The 17,625-nt window shown below is 35.0% G+C and overlaps 1 protein-coding gene and 1 non-coding gene across 2 annotated transcripts; both read right to left on the bottom strand.

The window, feature by feature from the left end:
* Window positions 1-1,958: 1,958 nt before the first annotated feature.
* Window positions 1,959-2,030, bottom strand: Trnac-gca (transfer RNA cysteine (anticodon GCA)). Its single transcript has one exon. It is a non-coding gene; the product is annotated as a tRNA-Cys (tRNA).
* A 675-nt stretch (window positions 2,031-2,705) lies between these two features.
* Window positions 2,706-17,261, bottom strand: LOC127861835 (enhancer of split mgamma protein-like). Its single transcript, XM_052400515.1, has 3 exons — window positions 17,144-17,261; window positions 16,451-16,546; window positions 2,706-3,326 (listed from the first exon to the last, which is right to left on the bottom strand). The coding sequence occupies exons 1-3, from the start codon at window positions 17,192-17,194 to the stop codon at window positions 2,706-2,708; spliced, it is 768 nt and encodes a 255-aa protein (XP_052256475.1). The 5' UTR covers window positions 17,195-17,261.
* Window positions 17,262-17,625: the final 364 nt, after the last annotated feature.

The following is a 17,625-nucleotide window of genomic DNA, read 5'->3' on the forward strand; positions in this document are numbered from 1 at the left end:
GTAGAAATAGAATACCAAGAAATGAGCGATACTGTCAATGTTGTAATTCCCTTGATATTGAACACGAGTACCATTTCACTCTTATTTGTCCTTGTTTTAGCAATATACGTAAGAAATATATTAAGAAACATTATTATGTACGACCATCAATGTTTAAATTTATTGAGCTATTGAAAACTGAAAAACAAATCTGTATTGATATAAATTGCAAAATATATTAAAGAAAGCTTGGAAATTAGAAAGAAAATTACAAATGTTAACGAAAACTGATCATCCTGTTTACATGCTGTGTTATGTTATATTGAAATGTCCATTAATTCGTGTTTCTATGTTATACTGATATAAGTGATGTTATAAATTGTCATATAATAATATGTGTATATGATGTTGTACTATGTACAAATCAAATAAAATATCTGTTCTGTTCTGCTCTGTTCTCAACATGGTCATATCGTGTGTGGAAAGTATCTGGAAACTCTGATAGATAATACAGGTGTGATTCAAACCAGTTGTTTTAAATTTCCATTTTGACCTTTGGTTTAGATCGTGATCGTGACTTTACGGCAAAGTTTTGCCAGTGTCACCTGTCTTGACATGGTGATGATTTTCAGGCCCGTACCCAGGCCATGGGCCCAGGGGCTCGGGCCCCCCCCCCAGCTGGCTGTCGAACTATGATTTTTTTTAAATAATCGGCCCACTGCAATTTTTTCTCTCGTGCACGGGCCCACAGTACACTTTCCCTCAAAACGAAAGAGCAGCTATGTTTTATTGTCCTTGATAAACAAGGGGATTAACGCTCGCCAATCGAGATAAGCCTCTAGGCAATGTTTTCTTATCGCCTTGTACACACATCCCCGATCAGTCCCCCATTGTGATCATGAATGCTTCATCTATCGATGGTTGATGTAACATGTATTTTGATACGTGCAGCGAATGGAAGCAACTGCTACAGGAGTTCTGTAAGTTTCGGAAATCTAAAGCTTTTAATATTGTTGTGGATTCACACCAATGTTTAAAGTTTAAGACTTCCGACATGTGCTGATTTACTTGTTATATTCCATTAATTCATATCACAAAATACGTTTTTTATAAGCATTAAAATTCACCTTGCAAAGTGCCAAATTTAAAAAAGTACATATAAAGGGAGGGGGGATCCCTCCCAAACCTTCCCCGGTTGGGCCCCCCCCCCCCCCAGTAAAAAAATCCTGGGTACGGCCCTGATTTTATTTTTAATCAAGTAAAATACCGTCCGGACAACACTTCATGACGTACGACCGTATGTGCGTTCGAACGGGTACACGTACCGTGAGACCAGTTAATTACTGTATGCCAACCACAGTTCGGGTCACTTAAGCGTTTTTTGACGCGATGTTATGTTTTATTTGTTTAAATACCCAAGACGGAAACAGTCTGCTTGTGTCCGCTTTGATGGTCTTTAGATTGTCGGATGTAGTTGTTATTTTAAGTTAGGGAACATCCGGGGTCAAACCAGAGACCTCTCGACCTGCAGTCGAATTCGATACTATGTTCCACATCTCCAAATTCAGTACGGTAATCGGCACTAAAAAAATGAATTTGTGTCTACACAAACTATAATCTTAACATTTTCAGCGGTCAACCTTTGTAGCCTGATATTTTTGATTGCGTGATCTTCGAGAGATTAACATTTCCGACAACAATTTATGACGTACGAGATAACGTGCGTTAGAAAGGACGAACGTACGGGCAGACAAGTTTAGTACTTATTTCCGCGAGCACTGCGAAGCACTTTTTGTAACAAGGTTACAAATAAACATTCAAACACATTTCCATGAAAGAAAAATGCAAATTTAATATATAAAACAGTACATGTTATTGATTAAAGAACGTCTTATGACGGCAAAAGAAATATGTTTTTGTTAAAATACCCTTGACAGAAATAGCAAGATGGTGTTTACTATCATGAGCTTCTTAAAAATAGGGGACACCCGGGTTCGAACCGGGGACCTCTCGATCTGCAGTCGAATGCTCTACCACTGAGCTATATCCCCATATTTCAAAAACGACAACCGGTATGGAGATAAGGTAACAAACGTTGATTTAGGTCTTCGTTTTAAAACCTTTTCATTGGACACTTCGTAAATTATTTACTGAATTTTGAGTTCGCGATATTGCTGTGTGAATACTTTTGCGAACGCTGTTTCTATCGTCTTTTATTTAATACATTAACGTAAGTATTTTTTGAGTGGTCGAATGTTAAAAAAAAATATAAATAAAAACATTTTTTGATGAAGTAAGCTGAAGATTTAGGCTCAAAATATAATCTTTTGAAATAGATGCTTACTTGTGGCAAAGTGCGTATAAATGTCCGTGTGTAAGATAATCACTATTAATATATACTGTTAGAAAAACAAATGTGAAATCACAAAGTCACATTTTTAATCTTTAAAAAATAATCTTGTTAGAAGTGAAATACTGGGCTAAATAACCAATTGCACCATATTGGTTTTTATGTTGTTTTCAAACATACATATACATGTACCGGTATATTAATATTGCCAATAAGACTTTCCTGTTTCGTGCATATTGTAGCTTAGAATAAAATCCGCATTGACAATTCTGAAATCAACAAAAACAATATCAGTATAGTATTAATTTATTGATCAACCTTGAAACAAACTATGCATACAAACTTAACAGAAACAAATCATATAACAGTCAAATGTCTATAATTCGAACGGTCTCCAGAAAGAGTCCCTTATCACGTGACCAACTTTGTCATCTTGTCCGTTGCCTATGGCGACAACATCTTCTGATCCGGATGTCGCGTCAAAACTGTTAGCCATGGAGACGTCCATGCTTGAAAAACATGAGTCGGTACAGCTATCATAACGGACCCTCATGTCGTCACATGTATTTGCTGGCTCAGGTGTGCACATCTTTGATTGAAGAAATCCGTTGATTGAGCTATTTGAAACAATTGGAGACATGTTTGGCGTATTAAGGGAGGATGATGTAATAAAACTGACGTCATTGTTTCTGGCTGGAGTTGAAATTAAGATATTTGCGGTACGTCCACTTGCTTTGCCTTTGTTTGGATTAAATCTGATTTTCTCAGTAAGCGTCTGATGAAGATGAGCACTCAAATAATAGGCCGAACTGTCGTCTGTGACCTTGCAAGCTGATAAGTAGGTCATGACCTCTCTGACGCAGTCATTGAACCCGGCGTTGTAAGCTACAGTCTTCGGAACTATGGCCGCTGAACGATGTTGTTGTTGACGCGTTGTCAAGTGAAACACTGTGAGATCGAGAATATCGGCCTTGTCTACACGTGTCATCGGCGCGGCCTGGAAAAATATATATTTATTAGAATTGTTGTTTGTGACAATGTAACAAATTACCAAAATATAAAATATACAAGATTTATTTGAAACTAGTTTTGAATGTGTTGCTCTTTATATATATTTAATAATGGGGTGTATACATGTATCGGATGTAAGCAAAACTTTTGGCGGACACCAAATCACATTATTTTACGGGATTGAAGTGTAATTTTGTAACGGATTCTGACATATTACACAGCAACCACATAAGCATATGTCGCTATATACAAACATGTAAACAACTTCTAGCCATTTATCAAGTTGATCATGAGTAATTGTCAGTTTATGCCGAGTTGAAGGGTAAACATAATATAAGATTAGGCAACCCATTCACTCATTTTCGAATTTGTAAACTTCTACGATAATTTCAAATCATCGAAACGGATTCTAGGTATACAATTGTGTTGTGCGAACCATATATGAAATCCAGATTTAGAATTTATTGAACGTGATTCATACCTGTTCTTTGATCGTGTCCGCTATAAGAAGCTTTAGTTGGTCGATGCTTTTGTTCATTCGCTCTCGCCGCTGTTTCTCGACAAGCGGCTTGCGGATCTGAGAAGAGAAAATATTGTGCATTTATTAAGTAAACGTGTGAATGCTTGTTGGATTCTTCGCCGTTTTGAATATTTATTCGGTCAGTTAAGCTAGCGGATAACATGTACCTTGCGGGTAACATTTGCAAAAAAATGAAGTGGATGTTCATGCTATAATGATTTCATGTTTTAAATTATAAGACGTTATTGTAGAAGAGCGTTCGATGTTTGCTTTTAAAAAGGAAAACTGGACAATACAATTATTTTCATTAGCTCGCATACGACCGCTTTTTAGCCAAATACAATATAAAACAAGTGTAATGCATGGATTTAAAGAAACATGAAAGTTAGTGAATGATATAAATTAACAAACAAAAATATTCATCAGTAACAAAAGAAGTATCACTTTAAAAGTCTGACAACAAATATCACGCACGCAAAAGTAATTTTTACATATTTAATCCGTAAACAGTTTGCATATTTTTTGACGATTAATTATTTCTACTTACTTTATGTTCGCGTTTACATATACAATTTATTTGACGTTGGCCAACTTTAAAATATGGTTTCAGGTATATAGTCCCGTTGTGATAATTTTATGAAAAGATGCCTTACCTTTCTTAAGTAGCGAGTAGTATCGTGTCGCTCATGCTTAATGGCAGCCATTACGATTGTTCAATGAGTGTTTACCAATAAAGTGTCTTGTATATAATTCATGTAAGAATTGTTACAGCAAATGAAGTGTAGAAGTCGGTGCACTCTTTATTACTTGTTTTTATAATTAAATCTGTAGATCCCAACACAAATATCTGTATGGTGAAAAACTTAGCAGGCCTTATATAGTTTTTAATAGACGCGTGCCAATTAAAGACACGAGTTAATCGCCATTAACACCTCGCTTGGACATCCTTAATTAGCGAGACACGCATGGCAAATTGAACACTTAAAGTTAAACGAGTCAGTAATGTTTCACAAAGTATGACGCAATTACAAACAATTAATGTTATTAATTAATTACAAATTAGTATCATAATAAACAAGAGTATTCTCAGAAAATGTCAATTTATTGTGTTATATTATTACTTGATGTAAATTCAAAATTTTCAAAAGTATATTGCGTCGAACAATTCAAAATGTACAGTATAATTGTGTTGTAATGTTTAACTTCTGCCCTAGTTATCAAATTATATTCAATTGTTGGAGCAACATCGAAAACCAACAACGATAACACAACAAAATCAAATATATTAACTAATCTTTTATCCAAAAATAGTTAAATGGAACTTTAATCAAGATGCATTTATAATTGGGAGCATATCAATATTTAATTCATTTTACCGAAAATATTACATAAAATATATAACTCATGAAATGATGAAATAAAGAAAACATCGTTTTTGTAACATATATTTAAAACATGTACTATGTTTAATGTTTACATACATACTTCTACTGATTGATATATGCTCTCTCCGAGCGTTATTTAAAGGTAAAGTAAAAACATTAAAGACAATGTTAAGTTGTTATCTATATTTTTACATAAAAACATTCTTAATGGCAGTCCCTTAAAGATTGAGTCCATTTAATTACGGTTTTGAATACATACTTTTGTGCATATTTACGAATATAACGCACACGAACAAACATTGTTACTTTTAACGTGTATACTCTCTTTAAAATAACGCTATTTAAAATGTATCATCTCTTTGATTAAGAATTCGTTTTGTGCGAAGGCTACACTAATATTTTACTGATATTTTAATTAGATAATAATTAACATAAGTGTAACTTAATTTAGTTGCGTACGTGTATCTTTTCAGTGTTGATTGTTGGAATTAATTGGTTACTGATTGATCATACGCTTAAAGAAAAACTACTGACTCGTTTGACTTTAAGTGCCAATACATTGTTTGTCTCGTTTTCGATAATAAAGGAAAACTATGTGAGGTTTTGAACAAGATTTAACGGCACTCGTGTCTTTAATTGAAGACGTGAGCAGTTTGTATTTAGGAAATTAAAAAATAAAATCGACAGACACAATTTATGAACATGTATTTTAAAGGAATGAAGCTGTTTTTTAAATATTTTATCTTGTAGATATGTAATTAATCTTGCATCACGTCAAATATTTAGTAAATGTCTTTAATAGCCCCGTCACAACGGACTGGCGTTCTTACAGCGACATAAGACAGTGTTTCTGGAAATTTCTGACTGTCGTAGTAAGGACGCCAATGATGTTTTCGGTAAAATGCTGTTTTTCGCCTTCCCGTTACATTAGCGTCCTGGTTTATGGCGTTCTGCGCCTCCTCATGGCGTCCTTAATAAGTTCCTGGCGACCTTACCGCGTTCGTACTGCGTCCTTACGGCGACCAAAGCCGACCATACGGCGTCTGAGCAGCGTCCTTGGCGTTCTTATTGCGACCACAGTCGTTCTGAGGACGCCATAGACGTACAAAGCACGTACTAATGTCGCAATAAGGTCGCCGTAAGGTCGCCTTGCAGTCAATGATCATTTTCTGTGGGTTTGAGCGGCGACCACACGACGTCCATGGCGAACTTACAGCCACCATACCACGTCCCTACTACGACTACTGCGTCTCTACGGCGTCCCTAAGACGTCCTTAACAGAACGCCGTAAAACGCCGGACTTCGGCGATTACTTTGAACATGTTCAAAGTGGTCGCCGTGGGTTCGCGTCCTTAGCAATTTTCGGCGTTCTCACCGCGTCCTTTTGCGTCCTTAGTGCGTCCCTCCGGCGTCTATGGCGTTCTCACTGCGACCTGGGTCGCCGTAAGGACGCAGTAAGGACGCCAGTCCGGTGTGACGGGGGTATAATGTTGATAGATATCAAGTGATACTAGCATTGTATTTACATTGCCTATGTGATGTACTGTCCCCTATAATTCTTTTATGAATGTCCATGTCTGATTATTGTATAATGTTGTAGATTTTATGCTTTGTAATGAAGTACATGTGTATGAGACAATATTAAATAATAATAATTGTCCAGCTGCAATTGATGTAAATCAACGCAAAATAAAACAACTATATTATAAAAATATAAGATATCGATATCGGGCAGGTGGAGTTTCCAACAGATACTGTGTTTTGGAAGAGCAGAAGACCGCTGATTAGAATGTGTATGTGAGTTACACACCGGATAGCTGGAAATTGTGGCAATTATTGAGGTTTGTTCCAACGTTCGAACAGTCTGAACAAAATTAGATACCGGTACTCGTGATTGGACACATCCACATTGTCACGCGATACAGCTTTGGGTCGCCTCGACGCACGATATTTTTCGCGACAGTCGCGGCGACGCACGCTATTTTGCGCGACAGTCACCTCGACGAACCATATTTTTCGCGACGGTCGCGGCGACTTACGACAGTTTGCGCGACAGTCGCGGCGACACACGATATATTTAACACGATATATCGCATTTTGGGCTACCTACACATGGGCGATATATACGTCGCCGCGACTGTCGCGAAAAATATCGTGCGTCGAGGCGACTGTCGCGAAAAATATCGTGTATCGCTTCGTGTGTCTAGTGTCGCCCTTGATGAAAGAAGCGCGAGATTATAGGTGGCACTATCCGTATGCCGTACTATAGTGATGTGTGAATGCTATTTGCTAACGCGTTTACAATCGTATCGAATGTTCAATTTAAAAGACATTTCTTGTTAGAACTTTAACCCTTCGTAAAAAAGCCTATTTGTAAAATTGTGGTAAGTATTAATGTTGGTTAAAAAAATCATTAACAATGACGATAATACTTATCTTTTCTTTACATGTTGTAACTAAGAATAAACTTCTTAGAATTGACAATGCTGAAAATCAGCACAAACAACACTACTATAGTAATAATTTATTAATCAACAATGAAACAAAATATGTGCAATAAAACTTAACAGAAACAAATCATTAAATAGCCAAATGGCTATGCCACGAACGGTCTCCATAAAGAGTCCTTGATCACATGGCCAATTTTGTCACCGTTGCCAATGACGACAACATCTTCTGATCCGGATGTGTAGCCATAATCGGTGGCCATAGAGACGTCCATGCTGGAATAACAGGAGTCGGTACTGCTGTCGTAACGGAAACTCATGGCTTCGCTTGTGTTTCCAGGCTCTGTTGTACACAAGTTTGTTCGAAGATATCCTTTGGTCGAACTAATCGAAACAATTGGAGACATCTTTGGTGTATAAAGGGAAGATGACGTCATAAAAATGACGTCACTGTTTCTGGCTGGAGTTGAAAATAAGTGATTTTCGGTACCTGTACTTGCTTTGTCTTCATTTGGATTCAATCTTCCTTTCTTTATACGCGTTTGATAAAGATGATTACGCAAATTATTGGCCGAACTGACGTCTGTGACCTTGCAAGCTGATAAGTAGGTCATGACCTCTCTGACACAGTCCTTGAACCCGGCGCTATACGCTGCAGCCTCCGTAACCATGGTAGATGAACGTTGTTGTTGATGTAGCGTTGTCAAGTGAAACACAGTGAGCTCGAGTATATCGGCCTTGTCTACACGTGTCATAGGTGCGACCTTAAATGACAGCGGCGGTTTGAGTAAATTCATTTTATCACATGCTATACCCTGTTTCCAATGTAATACAACCATTACATTTATTTTTATTACACATGTGTAATACAACATTTTTAAGCGTTTTCATTGGCTTAGTTTTCTTTTATTGACCAATCGCATTTTGTTATTTTGCTTTGTTTAAGCTAAGGCATTCCAAATGACGTCAGGAAATGTAAACAATATTCGAGATTTATCATTATGTTTGCGTAAATATGTATTTAATTTGCTCATTTAAAAGCATGTGATAAAAAAAGATCTGACACTCGTTGTCATATCATACCATATTTTATTAAACTCGTCCAGGAAATTTGTTAGTAAGCTCGGCAAAGGCTCGCTTACCAACAAAATTCCTGAACTCGTTTAATAAAATATGGTTTGATATGACAACTCGTGCGAGATCATATATGTTTATAACAAAATGATATGCAATTTAATCGCAAAAAATACAATATTGTTGTTTCCAAAATTATTTATGATTTATTTATTAAAGTCAGAATTTTTAAGAGCCTATTATTAAATTAAGTGTCCACATAAAAAATATGTATTTATTCAATAGTGTCATTCATAAAATCGAACAACATGATATGTATACAATTTAATCGCAAAAACGAACAATGACAATAGTGTTGTTTTCTAAACATATTTATGATTTATTTATTAAGATAAGAATTTTTAAGAGCCTATTATAAACTTAAGTGTCCACATAAAAATCATGTACGTTTATTCAATAGTGTTTTTGTCAACCAGATTGACGAAAAAAAGAAAAGTTCTAAAATACCGTATTTTTTTACAATTATTAGTTAATATTGAAATAATATCACGACCGGTATATTACATTACTTGAAAAAGTTGTTAAGTTTTCATATTTTTAGTATATTAGGTAATACAATTTTAGTGGGTATGTGTACCAGCTAGGTAACTACCAGTTTACTATAAATAACGCAAGTAGAATGATTATCGTCGTCACATGGTAAACCCAGGAATGCAAATTGTGCATGAGTAGTAAATTGTATATATTTTATATATAAAATGATCAATCTACTTGCGTTATTTATCGTGTGTATATATTTATGTCACCTATTTTCGCTATGTACTATCGATTTCACATCGCGAATTTTTAATACCGAATATACTGAAAATATGAAAAAATTTCAAGTAATGTAATATACCAGTCGTGATATTTTAATCAATTTAAAATCTAACATATTTATACCTGTTCGTTGATTGTATCTGCTATGAGCAGCTTCAGTCGGTTGATACTTTTGTTCATTCTCTCCCGTTGCTGTTTCTCCACCAGCGGCTTCCGGATCTTTAAAAATTAAAATATGAGTGTTGCTTTATAAAGAATGAACAATTAGAACCATAGCTTGAGAGGCATTTATAATTCACAATCATATTAAAGTTGTATTCATGGTACACCAGTACTTAAATATATGGTAAACAAGCATATACCATTTTTAAATTCTGATATTTCATTTAATTGTCATGCTCAGAAATAAATTAGTAAGTTGTGTGTGAGTTTTTAGAATATAAAAAAATGCAATGTTAATAAATTGTATAGAGTGCAAAATTGCATAATTTATTAATCCCACGAAATAGTGCACCTTTCTGAGGATGCTCTGGTCGCAGTTATTTGAATTCCTCTCTCTAACCATCTTTGATCGTTGAGCAATATAGCATGAAAAATTATCTTACAATAAATTTTGTCTATGGAAATATATTGTAATATTTGGATTTATTTCAGCTTTTTGCATCACTATTGATAATTTTTAGTTTAAAACTTCGGGTTTGAATCCAAATATTCTGACGAATAAAGCTGCAAACTTGTCTTTAATAGGCACACTTAACACGTGTTAATTATAAGCACGAGTAATTAAGTAGTACATGACACGCAGACATCCATAATTATCAGGTTGTAATGTATCTATGCGACCCACTTACTTTAAGTTTTAATTAAGCAATTCTCAATCACTTAATTCAAACATGATAATGTATGGTCACAAATTTGTCCAAGCTCAACAAATTATCGTTAATTATAAGGAGTTATTTAAGTAATAAATTAGCGATTATACCATTCGCAATTTTAATTTCCAAGCCCATTATTTAATAATATCAATTGAACCTTCGATGATACCAGTGAAAACAATCAGGTTGTTCTACATTACTAGATGTGCATTCAAGAAGTGCATTTAACGGTGATAAATAATACAAGCACAATTATATTTATAATAAAGAATTGTGTGTAATATTTGTTACTGAACGGCAATATTATTTCGACTATACGCACGTTTCTGGGGGTTTTAGATTTATTATTTTGATCTACACATCTCCAGTGTTATTCGCGTGTGTAATAAATTTTAGTTTTAACATGGTATTATTTTGATGAGACTTAATGAAACCGTAAATACTTTATTTATAACTTATAAGAGCAAATGGACATAGAAAAACTAACAGAACAGAACAGAACAGAACAGAACATGCTTTTCATTATGACTTGCACAATGTACGTCGTCAGAATAACGAAACAAACAAAGCATGATTTAGAAGATTCATCATAATATAACATATTTTAAGGAGCTTTATTGGGAACATATTTGGCATTTGACCTGTTTTCCATTGATCTATGACCGTGTTACTTGAAATGTAGTGGAAAGATCTGTAAGATACTGCATGTTCTGTGATTTAAATGACATTGAGGATGAATATCATTTTGTTTGTTTATGTCCTAGGTATAATGATTTTAGAAAAAAATACATAAAAAACAACTATTATATCAAACCATCTGTTTATAAATACTTGAATTTGTTAAAAACGGTGGATAAAATTGAACTTATTAATCTGTCACTGTTTGTCAAAAACGCGCTATCTATACGCTGAAGACTGATTAATGATATATCATAAAATATTCATCTCCTGTATACTTATGATGTATGTAATATATTTCCAACTGCATTTGTAACAATCTTATTTTAAAAACCACGATTTTTGCTTTTTGTGTTGTTGTTTTTTTGTATTTAACATATTTGTTCTTATTATTTATTTTTGTATAAAATCACGTGACAATATATATGTGCGATTGTATATATATATTGACGATGTACTTTGTATAAGTCTTGAATAAAAAATCTGTCTGTCTGTCTGTCTGTCTGTCTGTCTGTCTGTCTGTCTGTCTGTCTGTCTGTCTGTCTGTCTGTCTGTCTGTCTGTCTGTCTGTCTGTCTGTCTGTCTGTCTGTCTGTCTGTCTGTCTGTCTGTCTGTCTGTCTGTCTGTCTGTCTGTCTGTCTGTCTGTCTGTCTGTCTGTCTGTCTGTCTGTCTGTCTGTCTGTCTGTCTGTCTGTCTGTCTGTCTGTCTGTCTGTCTGTCTGTCTGTCTGTCTGTCTGTCTGTCTGTCTGTCTGTCTGTCTGTCTGTCTGTCTGTCTGTCTGTCTGTCTGTCTGTCTGTCTTGTCTGTCTGTCTGTCTGTCTGTCTGTCTGTCTGTCTGTCGTGTCTGTCTGTCTGTCTGTCTGTCTGTCTGTCTGTCTGTCTGTTCCTGTCTGTCTGTCTGTCTGTCTGTCTGTCTGTCTGTCTGTCTGTCTGTCGGTCTGTCTGTCTGTCTGTCTGTCTGTCTGTCTGTCTGTCTGTCTGTCTGTCTGTCTGTCTGTCTGTCTGTCTGTCTGTCTGTCTGTCTGTCTGTCTGTCTGTCTGTCTGTCTGTCTGTCTGTCTGTCTGTCTGTCTGTCTGTCTGTCTGTCTGTCTGTATGTCTGTCTGTCTGTATGTATGTCTGTCTGTATGTATGTCTGTCTGTATGTCTGTCTGTCAATTACACTGGCAATTTCGCTTTGAATCAATAGCATTTGATACAATTTTAATTGGTATATCATTAAAAGCATTAACATTACTTATGTTTAACTGTAGAAAATATGATATCAAACCCAAATTACAATGCCAGCTATTTGATTCCTTTATAGGTTCAATATTGAATTATTCTGCCGAGGTATGGGTCGCAATTAAATCTAAAAAAATAGAGCGTATACACCTCAAGTTTTGTAAAAGTGTTTTAAAGATCAGATTGATTACTTGTAACGCAGGTGTATGTGGTGATTTAGGAAGGTACCCGTTATATATTTCTCGATATATTAGGATAATTAAGTATTGGTGTAAATTGTTAAATACTGATAATATTATAATGAAAACGATTTATCAACAAAGTATATCTGAGTGTTCAAAAGTTTATAATAATTGGGTATCAAATGTTAAAAAGTTGTTAGAAACATATGGATTTGCTGATTGCTTTAGAAATAGTGATGCTCTTGATTGTAAAGCGTTTCCACATATATTTAAACAAAGATTGATTGATACTTATAAGCAAAACTGGCATAGTTCTGATGAAAATAGTAGTGTATTAGATTTGTTACAAAATTGTAAAGATTTCCTGTCATATGAACTATATCTAGATGTATTGCCAAGTAGTTTATGGTTCTTTGTCACTAGAATAAGATTATCTGCACATTCTATTTATAAGAGTTCAAACTGGTAGATTCGGTAGAAATAGAATACCAAGAAAGTAGCGATACTGTCAATGTTGTAATTCCCTTGATATTGAACACGAGTACCATTTCACTCTTATTTGTCCTTGTTTTAGCAATATACGTAAGAAATATATTAAGAAACATTATTATGTACGACCATCAATGTCAACATTTATTGAGCTATAGAAAACTGAAAAACAAATCTGTATTGGTTTAAATTGCAAAATATATTAAAGAAAGCTTGGAAATTAGAAAGAAAATTACAAATTTTAACGAAAACTGATCATCCTGTTTACATGCTGTGTTATGTTATATTGAAATGTCCATTAATTCGTGTTTATATGTTATACTGATATACGTGATGTTATAAATTGTCATATAATAATATGTGTATATGATGTTGTACTTTGTACAAATCAAATAAAATATATGTTCTGTTCTGTTCTCAACGTGGTAATATCGTGTGTGGAAAGTATCTGGAAACTCTGATAGATAATACAGGTGTGATTCAAACCAGTTGTTTTAAATTTCCATTTTGACCGTTGGTTTAGATCGTGATCGTGACTTTACTGGAAAGGTTTGCCAGTGTCACGCTGTCTTGACATGGTGATGATTTATGAATTTATGTTCAATCAAGTAAAATACCGTCCGGACAACACTTCATGACGTACGACCGTACGTGCGTTCGAACGGGTACACGTACCGTGAGACCAGTTAATTACTGTATGCCAACCACAGTTCGGGTCACTTAAGCGTTTTTTGACGCGATGTTATGTTTTATTTGTGTAAATATCCAAGACGGAAACAGTCTGCTTGTGTCCGCTTTGATGGTCTTTAGATTGTCGGATGTAGTTGTTATTTTAAGTTAGGGAACATCCGGGGTCAAACCAGAGACCTCTCGACCTGCAGTCGAATTCGATACTATGTGACACATCTCCAAATTCAGTACGGTAATCGGCTCTAAAAAATGTATTTGTGTCTACACAAACTTTAATCTTAACATTTTCAGCCGTCTACCTTTGTAGCCTGCTATTTTTGATTGAGTGATCTACGAGAGATTAACATTTCCGACAACAATTTATGACGTACGAGATAACGTGCGTTAGAAAGAACGAACGTACGGGCAGACAAGTTAAGTACTTATTTCCGCGAGCACTGCGAGGCATTTTTTGTAACAAGGTTACAAATAAACATTCAAACACATTTCCATAAAAGAAAAATGCAAATTTAATATATAAAACAGTACATATTATTGATTAAAGAACGTCTTATGACGACAAAAGAAATATGTTTTTGTTAAAATACCCTTGACAGAAATAGCAAGATGGTGTTTACTATCATGAGCGTCTTAAAAATAGGGGACACCCGGGTTCTGGCTGGAGTTGAAATTAAGATATTTGCGGTACGTCCACTTGCATTGCCTTTGTTTGGATTAAATCTGATTTTCTCAGTAAGCGTCTGATGATGATGAGCTCTCAAATAATAGGCCGAACTCACGTCTGTGACCTTGCAAGCTGATAAGTAGGTCATGACCTCTCTGACACAGTCATTGAACCCGGCGTTGTAAGCTACAGTCTCCGAAACCATGGCCGCTGAACGATGTTGTTGTTGACGCGTTGTCAAGTGAAACACTGTGAGATCGAGAATATCGGCCTTGTCTACACGTGTCATCGGCGCGGCCTGGAAAAATATATATTTATCAGAATTTTTATTAGTGACAATGTAACAAATTACCAAAATATAAAATATAAAAGATTTATTTGAAACTAGTTTTGAATGTGTTGCTCTTTATATATATTTAATAATGGGGTGTATACTAGTATCGGATGTAAGCAAAACTTATGGCGGACACCAAATCACATTATTTTACTGGATTGAAGTGAAATTTGTAACGGATTCTGACATATTACACAGCAACCACATAAGCATATTTCGCTATACAGTCGAAACTGACCTTATGGCCACCTGAATTTACCGGTCACCTGCAGACAGCGGTCAGTCTGGAATCCCCCCGACGAAAAACACTCTATATTACACCTTAATTTAACGGCCACCTGTCCATAACGGCCAACGGCCACTATATTCAACTCCGAAATTCATGTTTGAACTGAAATCAACGGTCAGGCGTCAATCGTCTCGAGTCGCGAAATTAAAAACACTGCACATCATTTGTCCGTCTATTTTGCGGTTATAGCGTTTGATAGCGGTAATTGCCTTTGATATTATAAAAACGGCCCGCTGCGAGTAAACAAATAATAAGGTGTTGAGAAGGTTTGTTTTCCCGGGATAATTGTGGGGGTTTCTTCAACAGAAAATATGTCAGAGTTTTTGACACGTTTAAAGTAATAATCGCAAATTAAATGACCACTAATTAGTACATTTTACTTATAATATTGAGTATCGATTTAAAAGTAAAATTTTCGGATCATTCTTTAAAAGAGCTTTCTAGCGTTCACAACACTTTTAAAAGCAATCGGAATAATAAATCACGGAATAACAATGAGTGGTGAACGTAAGTTCCTCACATTAGAGGAGCGAGTCAAGTGTTTGAAACTGTTTGAATATGGAAAAAGTTCGCGTGTAATAGCAAGTGAGCTCTGTGTTGGACGTACGCAAGTGCAGAGCGTGCTTAAGCATAAGCGAGAAATGATGTAGGAGTATGAATCGAATGCAAATGTGAGTTTGAAGCGTTGTATTTTGTATGAGGTTGTTGAATTAAAATTGCTTTTTGTGTGATGTTTGCGTACGAATAAATTTTAACAAACTGTTTGCGTCTTTTTTTATTAGAACGGTACAATATCACCGTACTATCGATTTATGAATGCAAATCCGCTTTTTAGACTTGTACGGACGTGACGTCAACGGCACGTGACAAGTTTTATTTATTGAATGATCAAGATGCATGAGTAAACAATTAGACTAGCATTGATAAAGTCAGTGCTTTAGTTTAATAACAATATGAAATTAAATCAATCTATAATATATTATTCTGTATTTTTCAATGTACGTAAATTCTGTTATTATGCTTAGTTAACGGCAATGAGCATTTGTTTAACACCGTATGCAAACGACTGGGTGGGGTAACGACGTAGCAAAACTACCGACTGACAAACCGTCTTAAAATTGTGATCCGAATTCAACGGCCACCCGTGGACAACGGTCACTTTGGTCATTTCCCTTGACTGACCGCTGAATTCAGGTTTAACTGTATACAAACATGTAAACAACTTCTAGCCATTTATCAAGTTGATCATGAGTAATTGTCAGTTTATGCCGAGTTGAAGGGTAAACATAATATAAAGATAAGACAACCCATTCACTCATTTTCGAAGTTGTAAACTTCTACGATAATTTCAAATTATCAGAACGGATTCAAGGTATACAATTGTGTTGTGCGAATCATATATGAAATCCATATTAAGAATTTATTGAACGTGATTCATACCTGTTCTTTGATCGTGTCCGCTATAAGAAGCTTTAGTTGGTCGATGCTTTTGTTCATTCGCTCTCGCCGCTGTTTCTCGACAAGCGGCTTGCGGATCTGAGAAGAGAAAATATTGTGCATTTATTAAGTAAACGTGTGAATGCTTATTGGATTCTTCGCCGTTTTGAATATTTATTCAGTCAGTTTAGCTAGCGGATAACATGTACCTTGCGTGTAACATTTGCAAAAAAAATGAAGTGGATGTTCATGCTATAATGATTTCATGTTTTAAATTATTAGACGTTATTATAGAAGAGCGTTCGATGTTTGCTTTTAAAAAGGAAAACTGGACAATACAATTATTTTTATTAGCTCGCATACGAGCGCTTTTTAGTCAAATACAATATAAAACAAGTGTAATGCATGGATTTAAGGAAACATGAAAATTAGTGAATGATATAAATTAACAAACAAAAATATTCATCAGTAACAAAAGTAGTATCACTTTAAAAGTCTGACAGCAAATACCACGCATGCAAAAGTAATTTTTACATAATTAATCCGTAAACAGTTTGCATTTTTTTTGACGATTAATTATTTCTACTTACTTTATGTTCGCGTTTACATATACAATTTATTTGACGTTGGCCAACTTTAAAATATGGTTTTAGGTATACAGTCCCGTTGTGATTATTTTATGAAAAGATGCCTTACCTTTCTTAAGTAGCGAGTAGTATCGTGTCGCTCATGCTTAATGGCAGCCATTACGATTGTTCAATGAGTGTTTACCAATAAAGTGTCTTGTATATAATTCATGTAAGAATTGTTACAGCAAATGAAGTGTAGAAGTCGGTGCACTCTTTATAGCTTGTTTATATAATTAAATCTGTAGATCCCAACACAAATATCTGTATGGTGGAAAACTTAGCAGGCCTTATATAGTTTTTAATAGACGCGTGCCAATTAAAGACACGTGTTAATCGCCATTAACACCTCGCTTGGACATCCTTAATTAGCGAGACACGCATGACAAATTGAACACTTAAAGTTAAACGAGTCAGTAATGTTTCACAAAGTATGACGCAATTACAAACAATAAATGTTATTAATAAATTACAAATTAGTATCATAATAAACAAGAGTATTCTCAGTAAATGTCAATTTATTGTGTTATATTATTACTTGATGTAAATTCA

Source organism: Dreissena polymorpha, chromosome 16 (genome assembly GCF_020536995.1).
Source record: "Dreissena polymorpha isolate Duluth1 chromosome 16, UMN_Dpol_1.0, whole genome shotgun sequence".
NCBI classification, from domain to species: domain Eukaryota; kingdom Metazoa; phylum Mollusca; class Bivalvia; order Myida; family Dreissenidae; genus Dreissena; species Dreissena polymorpha.

What these genes read in the sequence shown, in the direction of transcription:
- LOC127861835 (XM_052400515.1), bottom strand. Translation starts at nt 17,194, where the DNA reads ATGGCTGCCATTAAGCATGAGCGACACGATACTACTCGCTACTTAAGA. An exon ending in CTACTCGCTACTTAAGAAAG is followed by an intron (nt 16,547 to 17,143) that starts GTAAGGCATCTT and finishes TTCTCTTCTCAG; the next exon opens with ATCCGCAAGCCGCTTGTCGA. An exon ending in CGGACACGATCAAAGAACAG is followed by an intron (nt 3,327 to 16,450) that starts GTATGAATCACG and finishes ATATTTTTCCAG; the next exon opens with GCCGCGCCGATGACACGTGT.